This window comes from Notolabrus celidotus, chromosome 4 (genome assembly GCF_009762535.1).
Source record: "Notolabrus celidotus isolate fNotCel1 chromosome 4, fNotCel1.pri, whole genome shotgun sequence".
Lineage (NCBI taxonomy): Eukaryota > Metazoa > Chordata > Actinopteri > Labriformes > Labridae > Notolabrus > Notolabrus celidotus.
Window position 1 is genome coordinate 4,002,347 of NC_048275.1, and position 16,710 is coordinate 4,019,056.

The 16,710-nt window shown below is 43.3% G+C and overlaps 1 protein-coding gene across 1 annotated transcript; it reads right to left on the reverse strand.

The window, feature by feature from the left end:
• Nucleotides 1-406: 406 nt before the first annotated feature.
• b3galnt2 (beta-1,3-N-acetylgalactosaminyltransferase 2) lies at nucleotides 407-14,730 on the reverse strand. Its single transcript, XM_034682110.1, has 12 exons — nucleotides 14,461-14,730; nucleotides 11,798-11,924; nucleotides 11,289-11,389; nucleotides 7,003-7,196; nucleotides 6,732-6,827; nucleotides 5,268-5,378; nucleotides 5,073-5,151; nucleotides 4,358-4,541; nucleotides 3,904-4,029; nucleotides 1,525-1,684; nucleotides 1,384-1,440; nucleotides 407-1,284 (listed from the first exon to the last, which is right to left on the reverse strand). Exons 1-12 carry the CDS (start codon nucleotides 14,567-14,569, stop codon nucleotides 1,147-1,149), a joined length of 1,482 nt encoding a protein of 493 aa, XP_034538001.1. The 5' UTR covers nucleotides 14,570-14,730; the 3' UTR covers nucleotides 407-1,146.
• Nucleotides 14,731-16,710: the final 1,980 nt, after the last annotated feature.

Consider the following 16,710-nt stretch of genomic DNA (forward strand, 5'->3'; position numbering starts at 1 on the left):
TTCTTTTTTAAGCTTTTTGGCGACTTTTTGTCTTTTTAAGTTGGAACAGCTGAAGAAAGACAGGAAATGTGGGGAGTAGAGAGGAGAGGAAGACAGCAGGAAAGAGAGTGGAACAGGCGACCTCTGAAACAAGGACTATATCTGTACATGGGGCGCATGCGTAACTGCCAAGCCAAACTGGTGCCCACTTTTTAGATGTAAACTGTAACGTACATGAGACCCTGGATTACATAGAATGTTGTTGCGGTTTTGGGTTTCCAATAGCTTTAATTTAAACCCTCAAACTGCTGAAACTGAGTGAGCAAAGTTTGTGGTATGAGCAGCACATCTTCAGACTCAACGTGGATCCAACACAGCCCCTGTATGTTTACCTTCATCCGTGAATAAACAACCAGGAAGTCTTGAATCTCTTTAAGGTGTTCTTTATTTCCCGTGAGGACAGTTTCATAAAACCAGGGACTCTAACTCACAGCTCCTCTCGCTGCGCAAAGTTCCAAAAACGTGTGTTTTTAAATACACTCATTGAAATCCGTTTACACACATACAGCATGACGCCGAACAAAGACAGTAAGGCCACATCACCATTTGCACAATGACAGTTACAGTACAAAGTGTGTGTGTGTGTGTGTGTGTGTGTGTGTGAGAAAGCTTCGTCATAAATCTACAAAGAGTGAAGAGGATGAAAAGCTTAAGACAGTAATTTACAAAATATAGTGATGTTGAGCGGTCGTCGTTAAAATCCCCTCAGATCCCTTTAAAACCTGGATTCTAAATATTACAAAGGACTCAAGTCTTACAGCAGTGATTGTGCACACAAATCCACAGTATTTCTCCACGTTCGCCTCTTCCTCTGAGGACACTTCAATCTGAAATTTAATAACTGAGTTCGTGATGCAGATGCTAACAGTATGCTAAAGCTAACATGGGTTTTTTATCTTCTCCTGGAGCAGCGAATGGTTCAGTGTGTTCAGTGTTTCGTTCAGATAAACCTGCGGTGATGCTGAAGGTTTGAAAGTCCAACATTTCAGACGTGTTCTCTTTAAACAATAATCAATAAAAGTCTGAGATCCCTCAGGACACCAGAGGAACAGACGGTCCCGTGTTGAGTGCAGTTTACCCCCCGGGTGAGAGTGGCGTGAGACAGATTCAGTGTCCCCAGGGACAGCCGCAGGGGTCTCCACAGCTCCTCCTTCTGTCCCAGAGGTTGTGCAGCTCCTCGGCCGTGTGCTGGGGGGACGACAGCATGTCCAGGTAACACTCCTTCTCACAGAGCCAGCCAGAGTCCTGCAGGGACAAACGGGAGAAGAGACGTAGAGCCTTATATGTCATAAATCTTTGGTTGTAAAGGTGCTTGGTGTAGTTTTTGGATCTGCAGACTCGTACCTGATATTTCTGCGGTCCTACAGCTGCCATCCAGATCCCCATGCTCACATCCTCTCCCTGAAACAACCCCAGATGTTACTAATACACTTTTACACCCCACAGCCTCCTCACCCCGCTGTCCCTCCTCTCAGACACTTTTACCTGGTAGGCCTTCAGTTTATCAGCGTTGCTGGCGAGCCACTGGACCAGGTCCCGAGAGACCACGTACCCGGAGCCGCAGGCGAATGCAGGGTACGCCGGACTAGGGTACTCCAGTTCCTGCCACTTCCCGATGCGATCCACGGCCCAGCTCTGCCTGAAACTGGGTCAGAAACATCATCATCATCACATCCCGACTCCCTTTAACCCGACCCGTCTCCGTCTGACAGAACATCCTGGTTCCTTTCATCTAAAGTTCAGCTGACAGAGCGCTGGAGTTACTCTGCAAACACACAGACAGTTAACCCTGCAGAGCCCAGAGCGCCCCGAGCACACGTCAGTCTGAAACCTCTCTGAGAATCAAAACACAGAAAACAGAGTCCTGGGTCTGTGTTCAAGATTGTCTAAGTTGATGCCAGCAGCAGAAACTGGACTTTAACATGGAACTATGAAGAAAAGTGCTTTTTATAAAACATCCAGAAACGCCTGCAGGCTGAGGGTCTCCATATTTCATCACTTATAAAAACTATAAGATTAGATTTATCTGCTGTTAAAGTTTTACCCTGACGCTGCTTCTACCAATAAATCAGATCTCTAAACTAGCAGGACGTACGGATTTGGACCAAATGTACTGAAACGTACTGATTCTTTAAAATCCTTAGTCTGCAGCGGACCAGTCTCTGTTGCGTAATATTTCCCACAATGCGAAGTGCTAACGTTCTTCCTCGTCTTGTGTTCCGTATATGATGTTTGAGAGCTGTTACTAATACGTATATTTTATGTGTGTACCTCCCTTTTAGGACCACAGATGAAATGTAGCTATTTGTGCTAATTTGTGCTGATATGTTGATTAATGTAAATTGTCTTAATTAAATAAACTCAATAAATAAATCCTATGACCCTATTGTTTATCGGTCTGTTACATTTTCAGTGAAGCAAATTGAAAGAAACACGGTGAATCTTATCACTTCCTGTCGTCACAGGAAGTCAGAATCTCGCAGGTAACGGTTCAGTTATGTGAAAACTATTAAATGCCATTTATACCACTTATTAACCTTTTTAAAAATCGTAAGTGGATACTACAGAAGAGGTTTTGCTGTTAACGTGGTCGATGTTGACATCCGCTTTCCAAAACTGGAAACCAGTAAAGCCTGGCTCAGTTTTGGAAAGTGGATCTAACAGAACAGTCATACCGCGGTTCTGAATCAAGGAACAACCTCCGGTCTTAAAACATGAAGCCCATGCACAAGTGCTAAAAACTGCAGTTCATTGAGTGTCCACTAGAGGCTGGCTGCAGAAACACAGGAAACCACATACACACCCATTCAAAGAAGACGATCTTTACAGCAGAAATAAACATGTTTACAGCCTGGTTCAAAACATGAGTATAGGTCTGAAGAACTCATTTCTCACTTAGTATTTTCGAAGATATTAAACTTACGAGTTTCGACCAAATAAGGGCGTGGCTGACTTGATTGACAGGCGGGAACAATGTAGCTGTCAACGAGGAGGCTAATGTCCTGCCTCTTTACCTCACACTAGCTTGAAAGACGTTAGGTTGAGTTCAGTGTTTCCAAAATGGCACCCGCCGACGATCGGCTTCAAAACAGGGCTTCAAGAACAGACGGGTGACGTCACGGAGACTACGTCCGTTTATTATACAGACTATGTTCTGACTACAGCTGCTGTCTGGTCTCAGGCTGGTGTCTTTGAAAACCTTCATTCCAGCTTCTGTCTGAGACGCCTCGTTCAAGAGTTCCGGAATGCTGAGGTTCCGTCGTCCTTTGATGCATCAAAGGATGACGGAACCTCAGCATTCCAGAACTCTTCCACAGGTTCCGTGCTACAGAGTCTGTTCTGGACCCTGAATCTGACCTGGAAAGTTTGGAAAGGGGCAAAAAAAACAAAACACGAACAACCAAGCACAAAGGATTGGTTTGGTGTGTGTTAAGTTTATTATGCGCTTCTTTTTCAAGGAGATTCCCCAATCCTTGTGAGCCGGATTTTACTCCCAAGATTACTCCAACTCAGGTTTATCTTTGTTGAATAGTTCCCTGAGACTTCTGAATATTAGCTTAGCTTAAAGCTTTAATGAATTTTAACTGCCTGTCTCTGCTGAATAAGGTAATTAAATCATACAGAGTCAAAGTGTTGATAAAAGAGACGACATGGCATCGACCTCTGACCTTTCAGACCGATTGAAGTTTGTGAATGATTGAGAAAGCAAACACACACACACACACACACACACACACACACACACACACACACACACACACACACACACACACACACACACACACACACACACACACACACACACACACACACACACACACACACACACACACACAGGAGGATCAGAAACCAAACTGGACTTACTTCCCCCACCAGAAGTTGCTGCGCTTGAGACCTTTGTGGTCAATCTTCATTAAAACAGAGTCCACGTCGATGTAACAATCATCATCCGTCTTCAGCAGCAGATTAAAGTCAGCGTTTCCCACAGACCTGCGAGAGAGCGAATTTACAAACTTAATTAAAGCCCTCCTCCTGATTCCTGCTAATATCCTCCCGTGGATTTACTTCAAATACCACGGAGCGAGGAGGCCACGAGGTCCAGCAAATACAAATATTGTAGTGAAGTTTCAACTCCAAAGCACTCTGTGTTTTTACAACCTGATGACTCACGCCTGCACCGTCTCCCTGACGGAGCGGTTTCACTCCAAATTGAAGACAATTTGAGGCGACGACACACTTTCATTTTCAGGTTGCTGATTTCCTCAGAGGACCGAGGCAATTTGGAGACGGAGAATGGAGTCATTAGCACTCTGCGTACCATTTATAGAACTGAAGCAGTTTGGAAGGCACGTTCCTGTAGGTGTCCACCACGTCTACAAACACCATGTCGCCGTGCCTCAGGCTCTCCTCCTGCAGCGCGCCGTCCTCCCGCCTCAGCCTGGAGGCGTGCCGCTCCATGCGGCCCGGGCGTCCCCGCAGGAGCCCCGACAAGCCGTCTCCATCTGACTCAGAGGCGGATGGTAAAGAGAGCCGTGATGGGGGTAATGGGTGGAAAAGAGAAGCAGAGCTGGATAAGTTTCAGAAGCAGTGAGAGCATATTCCTAAAGAGTCACATTTATTCAGCAGAGGTCTGAACACATTAAGGAACGTTTACAGGGTAATATCTGAATCCCTGTCTGCTACACATTAGGATAAAAGCCTCATATTCTACAGAGGGGATCACTTCTCCTGTTCTCACAGATATTGGATGCTGAATTTAATTTAGTTTTCCCCAAAATGTCTCTGAATCTATTCTCAGATGGAGTAAAATGCAAACACAAGCAGGAGGTTCGATCAATAATGTAACACCGCGGGGAAAACAGGGGAGGGAGGAATGATATTTCCATTTGGCACATATGCAAGCACCCCGAGGCGAAAAGAGAGCTAATCTCACAACCTGCCGCAGAGAGGAAGAGTGCGCTTTTATTTGTACACAACAGGTGCTTCATTGAGCGATCCTAAAAACAGAGGAATTAACTCTTCATGTTACTGACCGTAGATGGTGAAGGTGAAGCCTCCGGCCAAACCAGGAAACCCAAGCGCGCTCCTATGAGGCAATATGCCCTCTGCGATCTGCAATACAAGGAAACGCCACACAGTTCAGCTCTCACAACTTTCCCCCTCGCTCTGAAACATCAGAGAGAATTTTCTGTAAGGGTCTATTTTCGGACAGAGCGGCGGTTTCGTACAGAGGAGATCTTCAGGACTCCTCCTCCGTCGTTGAGCTGCACAGAGGTCGAGTTCACCGTGCTCAGACCTGCAGAGTCCAGATTCTCCCAAACCAGGGTCCCTTCGAAACCCTGGATACACAAACAGACATTTTATCCTCTGCATGTTGATCTTTGTGGTGTGTGAGGCTATTTAAAATAAGAGATTATTCATCTGTAAGCATGATTTGTATGTTGGCGCCAATAAAGACCATGAAGTAATGTCTTTAGCATCCTTTAGGTACTTTAATCAAAACTAGTGTTTACAAGGGATGCACAACAAACCACACTTGATCATATTGTAAGAAGAGCTCTGCATTTAATTTACTGCAAAAGTCTGAAGGGGGAAGTCACTAAGAACTGATTGCAGTCGCTAATAACACCAAGAATTGCGCATCATTAGAACCTCAAAATAACATCCACAGAGTTCTGAGCAGTTTGCTCTTGTTTTGTGTCTTAATGTGGAGATGAGCTGTCAGCATCTTCACTCTGTGCTGTGCAGAGCTGCGATGTCCACTCTCATCCTGATGGCGCTAAACTCTATCCACATAAACGACGAGCTGGATGAAGAGGGGAAGGTCTTTAACGTTTGTGGAGTGCATTCTTGAAAGATGTGACCCAAGTTTTAGACCTAGGTTACTTCCTGAGGAAGAGCTAGCAAAAAGAAGCTAGTTCAGATTTCAGTTTGTATGTCCCGGGGTTGAGCTTCAGACAATTCCAGACTCATTTAACCCCTGATATTTATATAACCGTAATATCAACAGAGTTTATGTACCAATATTTTATTCTTAAGGCATCAAGGGTGGAAAAGTTTGAGCCAAACAACACTTACAAACACTTCGGCGTAACGCTGAGTCACCTGGACACCCAGAGTGAATTCTTGTCCGTCTCCCCACTATCATCTCTCTCTCTCTCTTCATCTCCCTCTATCCCTCTCTCCAACACGGTCTCAGCAGATGTGTGTCTAACATGAGTCTGGTCCTGCTGGAGGTTTCTGCCTGTTAAAGGAAGTTTGTCCTTGCCACTGTAACTTGCTAAATCCTGCAAAGTGCTCTGCTCATGGTGGATTAAGATGAGATCAGACTGAGTCCTGTCTGTGAGATGGGACTGGATCTGATCCGGTCTTGATGTTGGGTCTTTGTTAATAGAACATAGAGTACAGTCTAGACCTGCTCTGTTTGGAAAGAGTCTGAGGAGAACAGTTGTTGTGATTTGGTGCTATAGAAATAAAGATTCTCATGTGTCCTGTTCCATCACTGTTGGGTGAATAAAAACATTTCTGATCAATCAGTGATGTGAAACAGGTTTTAATCTTCTGACCACCGGGGGCAGCGAATGACTAACTGAACTTTTACTGGAGGGGACTTTGAAATCACATCAAGTGTTTTAATGTCTGGGTGAGTTTTAAAGACAGAGCTATGACTCCATCTCTGTCTGAACACGTACCTTCGGCAGGATGAACTGCTCCACTGGTTTGTACCAGACTCCGTTCACCAGCGTTCCCGTGCTGATGGCGCTGAAGCGAGCGGTGACCACGGCCTCCTGCAGAGAAAATACACGTTTAATTCATCAGGAATTCATAAAGAAAGCACAGTTTGTGTTTGTTTATCTCTCATTCCTCTATACGACTGTGTCAGTGTTCTTAAGAGGAGCTGCTCTGAGGCCTCCACCCTCCTTCAGGCTGTGTGTGAACCTTCAGAGGTCAGGGCTGTGTTACCTCCTGGTCCAGCTGGAGGAGCTTCACCGTCACATTGCTCTGAAGCTCGGGCCGGGTCCCGCTGGGAAACACCCCCAGCCGGGTGATCACCACCGGGTGGAGCACCTTGAAATCCAGGGCGATGGCGGACACATCGGAGGGGGCGAGCGCCGAGGGGTCAGACACCGTCACGATCTCCATCTCTGCATCCCGGCCTGCCGAGGAGACACAAGATTACTGCACACGCTAAATTTATTACAATCCCAACGTGCTGACCGACTGTTTTCAGAGACGAGGAGCGGAGAAGACGGCGGAGTGGAAGCTACAACATCAGCACTCTGAGGAGCTGCTTCTTCAGACCGCTGTCTTCAAAGCCAGACTCTGCTCGTCAGTGTGCTTTCTTAATTACAAAAGAGAGTTTATTACCCAGGAGATCAATGAAAGATCAAGGCTGTTAAAGGGAAGAGGAGCTTTTACTTTATATGCTTTCTACACAACTTCTGCAGCTCGCTCCAAAATAAAGACAATTAGAGGCGAAGATCACAGACGGAGAGAGACGCTCTTCATCAGAGCGAATGTTTTCACATGGACTGAGTGGAGCTGATCGTGGACTCTAAGTCCCTGTGAGTCCTTAAACTGAATAAGAGATATGTTTGGGCTGAGTGTCAGCGCTGTGCAGCCTTCACAGATCAGAAGAGTTGGCTTAAAGCTTCAATTATTAACAGTATTCAGTTGTATTATATATATTCGCAGGATATATATTATATACGAGTGAATAGCATGAGGGCTGGGATATTCTATTCTGCTTTAAGTTCAAGTTAACTATGCAACACAAACTCTGGTTACAGCTAGACTCTGCAGCTTTCACAACACGAGCTGAGAGCTGCAATCTTTAGTAGCTGGCACCAGATTACAACCAGAGTAAACTAATCATTCATAGTTTGATTATTAAAGGCCTCAAAGTCGGTCACGTTGTGTCTAAGCTGTAGTTCAGCCTCCCTCCACTAGCTCGAGCTGTATCTCTGGTTAATGTCTGCTCCCATGATGCTCTGCAGCTCTACTACCTGGATGTAAATGAGCACAGGTGATGATGTCATCAGGTAGCGTGGTGTGGTTTGTCAGTATGTTGATCTAGTAAATGGAGATAAAGTTGGATGTAGGATGTGTCTGGTTAAACTGACATATAACCACTCCACCAGAGACATGAGGGACCAGCACAGGCATGAGGACGCTAACCTGCAGGGACAACTGAATGCTGGTGGAGCTAGCTCTGCTAGTGGTAGACACACTGAAATTCAGCATTGTGTTCCTGCAGACTCTGATCGCATGCTAATTGAGTGCTTTCGTTCCTTTTGACTTTTGACGGTTAGTTTGAAGGTCGATTTCTGATGAAACGACACTGATAGTCCCTTTGCAACACGTTGATGTCGCCCTGTATTGTTCAACGAGGCCAATCTTAATTTGTTTAGCGCCAAATCACAACAAATGTCATCTAAAAAGGCTTTTATGAACAGAGCAGGACTAAAGGCTGTCGGTGCTAGCTCTGCTAGTGGTCGCCACACTTGATAAACTAACATCGGACTTCCACCAGATCTGTGTACGGTCCGTCTCTAATCCGCTGCAGTCTCGTCTGTCAACACCCACGGGTTGCATTTTCAGAACGCAGCACGGAGAAGGACCTCCGGACAGCTGGAGTCATGTGACCAAGGTTTTCCCGCGGTAATCCCTGAATCAAGGATTCTCCTCCTCCTCCTCCTCTCCTCATCCATGTTGTCTTTCTGGTCCTCTGAAAACCTCTGACCTGTTGACTCCAGGCCTGGCTCCGCTCATCATGACTTTGGTTTGTTGTTGTAGTTAAGTGAAATACGATCTGGTGATAACACAGAGTGTTTTATTCTAAAAATTAACTGGATGTTTTCATTTTGTTTTGGTGAAACCTGACTTCCTGTCCCGCTCCATCTGCTCTGTTGAGATTGATGCGTCGTTCTCCGGCATCCGGCACAAATAGAAGTCTTGTGTATCTGATCCGGAGGACTCCGACCTGCCGGATCAGAGACGCAGCTGGAACTCAACGGAGCGGATCCAGTGGAAGTTAACACAGTGACTAGAATAGAAACCTATCGGATCCAGAGCTGAGACGGACTGATGGTATTTGGCCGGATGTTCTTACCTTAAGAGTCGTTGGTTAGTTTGAATTCAAAGTTTAATTTCAACAATTCTATCCTTAGTTTGTATTTCATTTAAAAACTTTTGTTCTTGAGTCGTTTTAAGAATATTATGTATTATTGCCGTTCCCATTAACTGTTATAATGCTTTCACTAATTACCTAAAAAGAATGACTTGAACAATCACTGCGCTCGTTGACTGATTCATAAACTCAGCTGTAAAAACAACACTTCAACAAACCACTCACACACACTCTGAGGAACACTTCAGCCCTAAAGATGGAGCGGTTTAATCACCAGAGTGAGAACAAACAGCTACAAACATTATGACTTAAACAAAGTCTGAGTCTGATCATTAACCATGACGCAGCACACAAACAGTTTACTGCACGAGTTAATCGTCCTTTTTAAAAGAGCGATCCGACCCGAGTCCTGAGTCCTGAGTCAGGGACCAGACTGTTCCTGCGAACATCTCGCACCACAGCTGCCCGTCTACCTGCCCGCAATTCTGAAGCAACACTGCCAACCATTAACACGCCGGAGAACGGACAACGGGTCGGAAAATAAAACATCAGCGTGACCCTAAAGGCCGGCGTCTGAAAAGCTTATTCCGATGAGCGGTAATTATGTTTGCATGAAAGCAGAAAACAGCGAAGCAGCAGGGAAAGTAGTGAAAACGGTTGAATCTGTGAAGGTGAGAGACACAGCAATTACTGTCAGAGAGCCTGCTCGATGATTTTCTCCCATATAGTGCGTTAAGAGTTCTGTATATATGTCTTTACTTTTCAAGTGTTCACACACACTCAGAGCCGCGTTGACTGGGAGAGATTTCTGCTCCGGCCTTGGAGAGGAAAAAGCTCTACGTCCTTGAAGTGTGGGTGAACATGAATAAAAGGTGCTTTATTTCTTCTCTGAACATGCATTCTTCTCCTTCTTTCAGCTCAGCTATTCAGCCTCAGCTAGCAACAGAGTGAAGAGAGACTATCTCTCCGTATAACAGCCAATCATCAGTGTTGATTACGTCTTCTTTTATTCTTTATTTCTGCCAACACGGCGGCTCCTCTCTTTTTTCAAGAGATCTAAAAACAGTTTGGGAGAGGTAACGAGGGCCGTTAAGAAGAATTCAAAAAACATGTCAGGGAGGAACTGATCTCTCCCAGAAGTGTTCTGGTCTATATCTGTAGTCTGAGCAGTTACCACCAATCAGGTGTCTGCAGGAGAAACAGTCTGTATGGAGAGCAACAGCAGGAGGAACACAATCCATGGTTGTTAATCTGAAGAGGATTTCTTCCTCTCTATAAACAGATATCTGCATGAAGAGCAGCTAACAATCTGTTCTACATCAAACATTTATACTGAGACATAAATCTGCTTGATGCTGTGTCACTAAAGACAATCAGCGTTTAGATTTCCTGACTTCCTGGAACGCAGCATCAGAAATGATGGATCCCACCTCCATTCAACAAACAAACATTGTAGACGTAGTTTTCTTCTCCTCTTGAGGACAGACCTGACAAAGCTTGACTTTGGACTTTTGACTAATCTGCATCATGATGTTGTTATTTCAGCAAACTGAAGACCCGTTAATTACAAGAACATCACAAGAACATCAGTTCCTGTTTCAGGTTCATACCGCTGAAGGGAGCCAGAGGGAAGCCTCTGTGGAACTGTTTACAGTGAAACTGAGACTCAGCAGGAACAGATGAACGGGAGCTTTTCTGGGGGGATGAAATTAACCTGGAGACAGAATTTACTCGGTAGAAATATCTAAAGGGGGGAATTTTGGTTTGCTTCTGGGAAAGGAAGTCCTGACTGGAGATCGTTAATCCCTTTACGTTAGCTATAACAGAAGTACAGAGTAGTTAGCTATCATTTCCAGAAGGCCCTCAGATGATAGCTGACCGGTTCTGAGATGAATAGAAGTCTAACCTGCCTTCATTTGATATCAACAGGTTCCCCTGTTCCCTTCATTCCCTGTATTCTGTAGTGTATTGCTCCTTTATTAGAACATCTTTGGTAGGCACCTCTGAATATTCTCAGTACTGGATCATCAGATTCTTTCTCCTGTAAATGTCTCAGTTATTTAGCACCTGTAGGTACCTGTGAAAGAGGACCACACTGTACAGAGGGAAAGCTTCGTACCGGTCTCTGTGAAGTTGAGGAGCGAGCAGGAGTACGGGTCTTCTCTGTCCTCCTCTGGAATGGCGCACCCATGCTCCCCGACGATGAACTTCACCCCCACTCTACAAAAGAAAAACACAAACACAATTGCATTCATCTTTTTCTTGTGTGTGCGTGTGTGTTTGTGTGTGTGTGTGTGTGTGCAATAATAGCCCACCAGATTTCTAAAGCTTGTCCATCTATGCACCTTGTTGCTATGGCTACTGAGGGTTACTTAAAGGCCATCACACCTTATCGGCGCTCGGATCGCTGAATGAGAAGGAGGCGGGAAAAAAAAAAAGGAAGAATGAAAGAATGAAAGAAAGCAAGAACAATATTGGCCGGCGGTCAGGTAGAGATAAAAAGTGTTGATGTGGTGGTCGGTTATTTGCTGCCAGCTTCAGGCTTTTTGTCACAGAATGAATCTGACCGAGGAGAGAGAGAGAGAGAGAGAGAGAAGAGGGAGGAAGAATAAGCTTCAGCGTACACACCTGTGCTGGAAGTGGGGGTGATGTCTCAGGTAGCCCAGCCAGGTTTCTCTTATCGCTTGTCGGAGTTCATGATGGTGTCTCGCTGACAGCACTCCCACCAAAACTTCATAGAAAGGTAACGCTTCATCTGAAACAGACACGAGGAAATATTATTCAAAATCTAAAATAATAAATGTGAGGCGTTTAATTAATACATTTGACATAAATTATGAAAATATGCTGAAAAAATTTGAAAATCAAAATCAAAGTTTAAGAGGAATTGAGTCATGAGAGGAGGGTCAGATTTTATTTTAATACTGTTTTATGTTATTACTGAGATATTTAACATTTAGTGATATGGTTAGTATTAGAATAGTATCGATTATTCCATTATTTGAACCGCAAATTATGACTTAAAGAGATTCCTTTGTCAAGATAAAGTTCTTTTGGATCTTGCTACGATAACTTAGAGCACAATAGTTTAGCCTGTACATATCAGTCATGCCTATTTGTTGTTCTTTTGTATTTATAGTTGATTTTATTATCATTATATTTATATTTTTATTATTCTTATGCCTTGTACAAAGAGAGCACAGTTTACCAAGACAAATTCCTTGTGTGTTCAAGCATACCTGGCCAATAAAGCTGATTCTGATAAAAAATGGGATGTTACAAACCGACTAATGTTTGAAATTTAACTTCCAACTAACAGACCAGTCAAAAGGTATGAAAAGCACTAAACTGTCGAATTAGAACCCAATTATTCAACATGCAATCACAGAGTCTGCAGGAAAACAACGTCAAATTTCAAATTGTCTACCACCAGAAGAGCTAGCTCCACATGCCTGTGCTGGTTCCTCATGTCTCTGGTTGAGTGGTTATATGTCAGTTTAACCAGACACAGCCTACATCAACATACTGACAAACCACGCCGTGCTACCAGACGATATCTGTCACCTGTGTTTGTTTACATCCAGGTAGTAGAGCTGCAGAGCATTATTATGGCAGCAGATATTAACCAGAGCTTCAGCTCCTGCTACATATGTCTAACAATCAACATGGTCTGAATATATAATGTAAATTATCTTTTAAAAGGTAGCTTCTTTAGTATCTTGTGGATTTTAAAGCAAGTTGATTTGATTTGTTTTCCACATTATAAAGAGGATCCATTTTAACAATCAGGGAAAATTATGTTTTTCTTGTAAAAGAAAACAAAATTAACTGGATAGGTGAATAAATGTATTAATGAAAACAACAACAACAACAGTAATAATAATTAGACTAATTTAAAATAGAAAACAAATAACTAGGAGAAAAAAATGACAATAAGAAAAGTATAAAAAAAAATGCATAGGTAAATGTTAAAAAAAGTATAATAATTAATAATAAATCAATAAAAAGAATGAAAACAAGTCACTGTTGATATTCTTAAAATCTTTGCATTACATTTTAAATATTTCTGTAATTATTCATAAATAAATAGACCTTTTCAACTGACACCATTCAGCACAGCCATCCTCACTCTATCAAAGAAGCTTCGACTTTCAGGAGAGAATAAAAAATATCCAGCCTTCCTGCATTTAAGATTTTTCCAGATTTGGCCCCTCTAGAAAATAACTGAACAAGCCTGCAAAAACAGACACTCTGCATCCTTTCAAAAATCCTATTTCACCTTCCCTGTGATTTATGCATCGTGATATTTGCTTTGCACTGATTTACCATCATGCATGCTGACATTAAACTCATGCCTGTGCACACCTTCATGCATGAAAAGGAGGTTACACCTATCTTCCCTTGTTTAAGCTGCTGCAGCACAGGCTTTCTCTGACCGGGCTGCAACAAAACACCATTTTTATCATCGATTAATTATTCGGTCGAGAAAATATAACCTGAGCCCAAAGAGACGTCTTTATGCTGCTGTTTTAATTAAAGCAACACTCAAAAGCAGAACCACCAGAATGAGGAGCAGCTTCTCTCCTGAGGGTGGAAGACTGCTGAACTCTGGTGGTGCTCTGTAGTCTCAGCCGCTCCCAGCCATACAGACTCAGATACCAACAGTACTATATAAAGGAGTACCTCAAAACTTGCACATTTGCACATTCAATTGCACTATGACAGAACAACTCAATCAGTCATGCACAATATTTATATTTATATATGTATTACTGTTGTCTTCCTTTTTAATTTAATATTAACTTTATACAGGACGTGAGAATTTAAATTTTGTTCCATATCATGCGACAGCTTGTGTTGGTACGACAATAAAAAACCTTGAAAAATAAAATATATTTAATTCACAAAATGGCAGAAAGCAGAAATACTATAAAACCTTTAAAACTCAATAAGATTGAATAATGGGTTAATTAATATTTGCACGATTAATCGATTCAAAGACGATTAATCGTCTTTGAATCGATTAATCGAGCAGCTCTGTAGTTGAAACAAGGCAGAGATGCTCAGCTCTCTTCAGTCTCCAGAGCCTGACTATCCCAGCAACGCCCAGCACTTCCCCTCTACAGTTAAACACGCGCACATTCATGCACTCATCCACACGCGCACAAACTACCTGTACCGACCCCAGCAGGCGCACTAGGGCGCGCGTGGGGAGCAAAGTTAGACACAGAATGAAAAAGTTCCCGAGGCTTCGTGGAGGTGAAGCCCGGGACTGCAGCTTCAGAAAGTACCCGAGTGTGTGTTGTTGTCCGGCGGGGTGGAGGAGGGTCTATGAGCCGACCATAAGTGCACCAGGACGGCGACGGCGCAGGGCAGCAGCACGAGCGCGAGCCTCCGCATGGACGGAGCGCGTCACTCAGCCGGAGCAGGAGCAGCTTCAGCGGCGTGGAGTCTCTGCATGAGCCGCTGACTCTCCACGGTGTGAGCCGCTCCAGGTCTGAGCTTCCTCTCTCTGCTCCTCCGCAGCTCTCAGCAGATCTCAGCACAGACTCATGTCTGCCTCCGCCGCGAGGAGAGACGGACCAATGGGAGGAGAGGAGCCCCACCGCGGTGCACTCTGGGAGATGGAGTCTGTTTCTGTCTGGCTAAACAAAGCAGCATTTTATGATAGTAGGAACATTTCCTCCAAGATAAAATTATATTAAAAAGAAAATTCAACTCAACTTAACTTTATTTATAAAGCATCTTTCATACATATAAGCAAGCAGCCCAAAGTACTTCACTGAATAACAGAGAGACAGAAAACAACAGCAATGGTAAAATTATAAAAGACATGATTATAAGAAGAAGAAAGGTACTTTATTAATCCCCAGGGGGGAAATTCAATTTTTTCATTCGTGTTACTTTTTGGACATGCTACACACACAGTATATACATACAATCATGCACACACATGCAGTGGACATGCACATAGGGAGAGATGTCAGAGTGAGGATGCTGCCGTCAACCAGCGCACCCCAAGCAGTTGGGGGTGCGGTGCCTTGCTCAAGGACACCTCGGCAGTGCCCAGGCAAGTGAACCAGCACCTCTCCAGCCACCAGTCCTCTTGCCAAACTTCGTCCCTACTGGGACTCGAATCAGCGACCCTTCGGTTCCCAAGCCAAGTCCCTATGGACTGAGTTACTGCCACCATCATGAATTGTCATCTCCCCCTGAGGGTACCTACTTCTTCCTGTTTGGCTAATGCCGTTGTGTTTTCTGATTTTCACTTCAGGGCCACCATATAAAATACTTTATAATCAAATAAAATCAATACAGTAAAATCAATAAAATAAGTATTTGTGGGAAGAAAAGTTAAAAATTAGGTAGCATTAACAAGATCAGATGAATACAATAAATAAATAGATAAAGAAATAATTACATAAGATAAATAAATGTTAAAGCAATGATTAAATTAATAAAAAAATAATAACACTAATAATGCAGTCCAGGGCTAAAAATAAATTACTCCAAATTAAAAGCTAGATTAAAAAGGTAAGTCTTAAGTTTACTTTTAAAAAACAGAGTTCACAGCTCAGGGTCATAAAAACAGAAAGCTCTCTCTCTCTGTGTGTGAGACACACGAGGAACATTTAAAAGGGAAGCATTCGAGGACCTCAGTAGATGTTGTGATAGCAGTGTCAGTGATAGTCGTAGTAGCTGTAGAGTCAGCAGTTCAGTAATGGATGATTGATAGTGAATGGGTGCTTATGCAAATTAGAACACCGGATCACAGGACAGGATGTTGCTCCACTTTTCCCTGTCAGAGCTGGTTGGAGTCCAGGGCTAACTTTCCAGAAGCGTGTCCAGAAGGTGGTCAGAGATGCCCCAGATCTTGAAGAGAGATTGTCCACCCCAAAAAATCAGCGCTTTGATTGGCTGTTTGCCTCGTAAGAGACTGGATTTATGTTAAAATCAACAATTTGGGCGGCTATCTTTGCGATTCAATATCATAACTTTTGACAAACATTTTTTTGTGAGTCCTGAAAGAATGAAGGTAAAGAAACTCCACTGCTTCCTCTCTGTTGTGCTTCTTTTTAAAGTCGACACACGTATTTTCCATATTAACTATAAATAATATGAGAATTAAATCAACATTTTTAGAAGAATCAAACTTTAAAAACACATGTAAATATATAAGATCTAAGATTTCTCTGTATCTCTTGTTATCAGTCCGTTAATCGTCTCCCGGAGGTGTTTTATTTTTTTATAACCCATCAAAAGATGAATAAATGCATCGCAGTGGGAGAGAATACATTTCAGCATTTACACATCTTCATAAAAATACAGCAGCAGCATGCAGTTTCAATCTCAGCTCAAACTACTTAAAACAGAAAGGCTAAGTAAGCAGGATAAATAATTGAATCTGCGTCGTTAGATGTAAATTGAAACACTAAAGCAGTGTTTACAGCCGAACACCGAGTCGCAGAGGTGGAGCTTTGTGTTCATCACATAAAGAAGTGACAGACAGAGATTTGTTTTGCTTCGGTCCACATTGTGAA

Bases quoted from the DNA above. Each gene is read 5' to 3' on its own strand.
- b3galnt2 (XM_034682110.1), bottom strand. From the start codon at position 14,569: ATGCGGAGGCTCGCGCTCGTGCTGCTGCCCTGCGCCGTCGCCGTCCTG. The intron at 6,828-7,002 runs GTAACACAGCCC...TTTTCTCTGCAG, and splicing joins TCCTCCAGCTGGACCAGGAG to GAGGCCGTGGTCACCGCTCG. The intron at 5,152-5,267 runs GTACGAAACCGC...CTTGTATTGCAG, and splicing joins GAGTCCTGAAGATCTCCTCT to ATCGCAGAGGGCATATTGCC.